This window comes from Oncorhynchus nerka, linkage group LG28, assembly GCF_034236695.1.
Source record: "Oncorhynchus nerka isolate Pitt River linkage group LG28, Oner_Uvic_2.0, whole genome shotgun sequence".
In the NCBI taxonomy this organism is placed as follows: Eukaryota; Metazoa; Chordata; class Actinopteri; order Salmoniformes; family Salmonidae; genus Oncorhynchus; species Oncorhynchus nerka.
In genome coordinates this window covers 15,464,012-15,470,002 of record NC_088423.1, presented here as the reverse complement: position 1 = coordinate 15,470,002, position 5,991 = coordinate 15,464,012, and the positions used below count along the sequence as shown (strand labels likewise).

At 42.7% G+C, this 5,991-nt stretch overlaps 1 protein-coding gene across 1 annotated transcript; it reads left to right on the top strand.

Annotated features, from left to right (window-relative positions):
* The first annotated feature begins 375 nt into the window (after positions 1–375).
* On the top strand, positions 376–5,058 carry csdc2a (cold shock domain containing C2, RNA binding a). The gene is made up of 4 exons (XM_029639668.2): positions 376–583; positions 2,284–2,709; positions 3,499–3,621; positions 3,933–5,058. Exons 2-4 carry the CDS (start codon positions 2,519–2,521, stop codon positions 4,093–4,095), a joined length of 477 nt encoding a protein of 158 aa, XP_029495528.1. The 5' UTR covers positions 376–583; positions 2,284–2,518; the 3' UTR covers positions 4,096–5,058.
* The last annotated feature ends 933 nt before the right edge of the window (positions 5,059–5,991 follow it).

The window sequence follows — 5,991 nt, the reverse complement described above, 5'->3', positions numbered from 1 at the left end:
TTTTGCAGATTTTGATGGCGAGGAAATAGAACACATTGTCAGAGCGGCCCTCCGTCCCGGCCTCGTTGAAGACCGAATGCAAAATTAATTTGACTCTCTGCTCTAGAAGTCCTTATGGTCTCTTAGACCGATCATGTTATATTTTTTCACTCACAGTGACTATATCAGAATCTTATCTGACTGCTCTCATACAGTTTGATGTTTTTTTTCAACAATATTTATTTGATCAGAGCTCACTCACCGATGTTCACAATTGTTAGCCCACTTCTTCTATGATTAGGGCTACTTGGAATTTATAGCCGCCTGGCCTATTACAATATACAAAACATAAACGCACCTGCAGTCTTCATTGTGTCGGCACAGGAACCCCTGTACCCTTCTCTTTCTGCTCCCTTTTCATTTTGCTCCCTAATCATCCAGACAGACCAGCTTGTGCCGCGCAGCCAGCCAGCCACAAGCAATAGGTATTCTCTCCACATGTCTGTGCAGGTTTATTTTTTATTTAATTATATAATTATCGTTATATAACAGTTAAGAGTCAAGACATCTGCACGTTTGACCGAAAACAGCTTGACATTTTACGGTAAGAGCTCGATAAATCAATAGCCTTTAGTTTGATAGTGCGCTTTAGGCTATATCTTTTCTTAAAGGTCCTATTTATATACAATTTACCACCCGGGTTAAATATTTATAATCTATGTAAACTGTTATCTTGATGAATCTTTTATGATGAGTAGACTAGCCTTTACATTTTTGTTTTGTTTTTTTGTGCCGCTTCTACCTTATTTTGAGTGATCAATGTATTCTCCTGTTGTCTCAGCTGGTATGCTACACATGAGAATGTTCTGGAATCAAGATGCCAGTGGGATTAATTTTGGGAGCGAGTGAGAATCTAGACAACATTATATTTGAAACCGCTATTTGACAAATGAAAAAGGATTAGACAAATTAAAGGCGTCCAGAAAGGAAAAGAGCAGCGTCGTGAGTGTCACTGTCTGTGTGTGTAGTGTACTGAATATTTACGTGTCTCCCATGCTGATGATGCTAATGACAAGCAGCCACAGTGCTTTTCTGATTTTGGGAGGCGCAAGGCTAGTTGGGACAGCCTTTCTGTCGAGTTGAAGCCACTCTGGTCCGCCCTGGGGTTTCCAGTGCTCCAAAACGACCCAAATATCAGTGTACTGCCTATAATCCCATTATCTCTTTGATAGGTTTACAGTCACTCTCACTACTTTTACAACCGGGAATATATTAAATGTTCCTCGTGAGACACATACGATTAGATAAACTTTATTGTTATATTAAGGTAGTTGTTATTAATATATCATGATGTGTCATTTAGTAGCTAATAATTCAAGTCAATAATAGTTTTCAAACTGTGTTTTTTTTCTGTGCCAAATTGTGCCAGATATGTGTACACCTTCAATTCAACATTGCACCAGCCTATGTGATGTTGTCATCAGAATAAAACCTGCCATCTTTCTTTGACACATGGATGGGGGACATTTGATTAATCCCTTTCCCTTAAATGAGTTTTGGGATAAAACAGAACACCTCCTCTTACCAATAAACAATAAAGGATGCCCATTCCTCGTTATTGGATCATTATTGATCTCTACCACACTAAACCCTGGTATCCACCCTGTCTCCACCCTGACCCTCCAGTCAATAATGGGGCAGACTCTACTCCACCATGCAGGAAGCCATATTTAGATGGTGCCACTTGTCACATAGAAAGATGGAGAAGCCCTAGGGATGTGGTCTGCTACACATTTCACTCATCTTTTACATAGAGAGCACTGCCAGACATCAGCAGGCAGACTCTAAGAGGGGAGGGCTATGGTAATAAGTCTCAAAATGACACAACAATGCTCCCAATGGCTAAATCATTTGATATTGTCTAGGGATTATTCAGTCAAAGAATCTGCTGGTTGCGCTGCCTCAGTCTGTTCAAAGGGTTTGACGTCTGAATACAAAATACAGTATAAGAGCAGTAACGTAATGCTATCCAGCTCTATGTGAATAGGGGGGTTGGTATTATAATAATGTATTCAATATTGGAGCTAAGGCTCTACTCGGCGAGGCTGGGTTATATAGACAGATATTTTGAAAACATTGAGGTCAGTGTTGGTGCTTCAAACCAAATCACTGTGTTATTGTTATTTCACTGAGTGTGTTGTTGTGTTGTCGTCCCTCCTTGTTTTGCAGTCTTTGAGGATTTATTCATATATTTATCTCTCTATTTCTTACACTTTTTTTCTTTCTCTCTTCCTCTCTTTCCAGGAAACCTCCAAGCTCCTCCATTGTCCTGCTTTCCAGACGCATCCTAACAGTAATACCACCACATCCACTACCACCCCCTCCACCACCACCGACACATCACCACCACCACCACTGACACACCAACATCACCCTTATCATGCTGGCAGTCTAGGCCTGTCTCCCAAGCTGTGTCCCACTCGAGACTGAGGCAGCTTCTCCCACGGAGCTCCACACCCCCAGGGGGACCACCACAGAGATGGCTGATTCCGACCCCTCGTCCCCCTCCGATCCACCACAGCCTCTGAGCTCCCCCCGTACTCCCCTCTCCCTGTCCTTCCCCTTCCTCAGGCAGGGAAGTCGGGTGTGGGAAAGGGAGAGGAAACCCCCCTTGATGCCAGGCGAGCTACCCAGCCCTCTGCCCACCAAACGCACCCGCACATACTCAGCGTGAGTAGTAATAATCTGTGGTGGTATAAGTAGTAGTGTATGTGATTGTGTGTGTGTGTGTGCATGACCTTGAGGGTGACCTGGTCACTATTGGGGATTAAGGAGCCATTTTGGATGCAAGCCCTGAGAATATTCTGCAGGGGTTAATGTTAGGGTGGCCTGAGAATAGTCAGCAGGGGTTAATGTTAGGGAGGCCTGAGAATAGCCTGCAGGGGTTAATGTTAGGGAGGCCTGAGAATAATCAGCTGGGGTTAATGTTAGGGAGGCCTGAGAATAGCCTGTAGGGGTTAATGTTAGGGAGGCCTGAGAATAGTCAGCTGGGGTTAATGTTAGGGAGGCCTGAGAATAGCCTGCAGGGGTTAATGTTAGGGAGGCCTGAGAATAGTCAGCAGGGGTTAATGTTAGGGAGGCCTGAGAATAGCCTGCAGGGGTTAATGTTAGGGAGGCCTGAGAATAGTCAGCTGGGGTTAATGTTAGGGAGGCCTGAGAATAGCCTGCAGGGGTTAATGTTAGGGAGGCCTGAGAATAGTCTGCAGGGGTTAATGTAAGGGAGGCCTGAGAATAGTCTGCAGGGGTTAATGTTAGGGAGGTCTGAGAATAGTCTGCAGGGGATAATGTTAGGGAGGCCTGAGAATAGTCTGCAGGGGATAATGTTAGGGAGGCCTGAGAATAGTCTGCAGGGGATAATGTTAGGGAGGCCTGAGAACAGTCTGCAGGGGATAATGTTGGGGAGGTCTGAGAATATTCTGCAAGGGTTAATGTGTGTTGTTTTTCTGCTGTGTGTCTCAGGACGGTGCGGGCCAGATCAGGCCCAGTGTATAAGGGCGTGTGCAGGACCTTCTACAGGTGCCAGGGTCATGGCTTTATAAAGCCCTCCAATGGTGGAGAGGATATCTTTGTACACATCTCTGAGTGAGTGGTTCTGAAGCATTAAGATTATAATTGTATGATAAAGCAATAAGGTATATTGTGATTATAATATATGATATTATGTACAGCGCATAGCGGTATAACACTTGTCAGTCCTAAAGTGTTTTGGTGTAGATTATAATTGTCAGTCCTAAAGTGTTTTGGTGTAGATTATAATTGTCAGTCCTAAAGTGTTTTGGTGTAGATTATAATTGTCAGTCCTAAAGTGTTTTGCTGTAGATTATAATTGAACCTAGAATGTCCGAGACCTAGAGAGGTCTGCAGTCTCTCATAAAAATGATCTCCCTCGTTAGTATCGATGGAGAATATGTTCCGATGGAAGGCGACGAGGTCACGTACAAAGTCTGTTCCATCCCCCCCAAGAACCAGAAGATGCAGGCGGTGGAGGTGATCATCACCCACCTGGCCCCAGGAACCAAGCATGAGACCTGGTCTGGACAGATCATCAGCTCCTAGACCTCCACCTGCACCTTCAGAGAGGCGTTGTGGGGAAGAGTGGAGGGTGGGGTTGGGGAGGGAAGAGGGAGAAGTGGAGTCCAGGGTAGGGAGAGAAGGCAGGGAAGGAAGGAGCCTGGAGAGGTAAAGGGGAGGGAAGAGGGAGAAGTGGAGTCCAGGGTAGGGAGAGAAGGCAGGGAAGGAAGGAGCCTGGAGAGGTAAAGGGGAGGGAAGAGGGAGAAGTGGAGTCCAGGGTAGGGAGAGAAGGCAGGGAAGGAAGGAGCCTAGAGAGGTAAAGAGGAGGGAAGAGGGAGAAGTGGAGTCCAGGGTAGGGAGAGAAGGCAGGGAAGGAAGGAGCCTAGAGAGGTAAAGGGGAGGGAAGAGGGAGAAGTGGAGTCCAGGGTAGGGAGAGAAGGCAGGGAAGGAAGGAGCCTAGAGAGGTAAACGGGCAAAGGGAGCAGAGGAAGGAGTGAATAAGTAAAGGGGTTGGAATGTGGTAAAAGGCTTAAGATGGTTTTACGTAGGTTTCAGTTGGAATGTGAATGAGGAAAAGTAAAAGATTTAATTTTAAGAAAAAATATCAAGGTTAACTTTGATTTAAGATTAAAGGTTGATGGTTTATTTAAGATAATTTAAAATAGCAGGAGTCGAGTAAGTTTAATAAATCACTGTTGTAGGGAAAACGTGAAACAGAGCATCAAACCTTCCTAAATTGTATTGTTTTTATTCATACTTTTGATTGATTGATTGACTTATTTATTTTCCATTTGTTATGACAGGTGAGGTAGATGTTGTTGATCAGATTATTTATAAATGTGTGTTTTTGTGCAACACAATTCACTCTGATGATATTGCCCTGGTAACACCTACTCCTTCAGTCTAATGTTGACCAATGACCATTTATTCATCTTTGTAACAGAGTTACTGATGATTACTATATGTGGTTCAAACCCCATTTTTTATCATTAAAACCAATGCTATCCAGATTAACAGACACGTCTTTTTCTTTTTTATGGACATACGCTGTTGTCAATAGTCTCATACTTTCATCATGCAGTGTCCTTGTTTTAGCCTTTTGTAAACATAATTAGGGTTCTATGCATGTTTAATCACATGTTTGATTGCGACAAAAAATATATAGTAGCTAGTGTACTACATAACGCTCTTCTTCTGTTGGGAAACTGAAGTTTCACTGTGTTCAAGAGCACTTTTTCTGTTGAATCACTGGGACTAGCGGCTTGTCATTCCTACTGTATTATTCACATACCTGTGTGAACATTTGTTGATTATTTGCATTAATAAGTTAACTTGTGGTCAAAAAAAGTTTATTAGCAATTAAAATATTGCTTATTACAATGGTATGTAATATTGATAGTCAATTAGAGGGCAGACAAGGACAAGTAATCCTCAACCAATTTCTGAGAAATTGAAAGGTATACACAACACAGTACTTCACAAAACAGGTGAACTCTCAAGCTCTTTAAAGTGGGGGTGAAGTAATGGTTAAACCTGCCCTGTTTTAGCCCCTGATGTCATGCATCATACAGTATTTTGGACGATCCACTTTTTGGCACTGTAAATCCAAGATAGATAAGCCATGAGGACACTGCTTCAGTTTAAAACGCGGTATAGATCTAAATCTTTCCAGTTCTTTTTTATGAGGATGTCAACTTTGCTTCTGTCTAATCTATCCTCCAGACTGCCAACTATCCTCCAAGCCAGCATCAAAAAGAAAATATCTTAATTAATTAAATACATACAGTTGAAGTCTGAAGTTAACATACACTTAGGTTAGAGTCATTAAAACTTGTTTTTCAACCACTCCACAAACTTCTTGTTAACAAACTATAGTTTTGGCAAGTCGGTTAGGACATCTACTTTGTGCATGACACAATTAATTTTTCCAACAATTGTTTA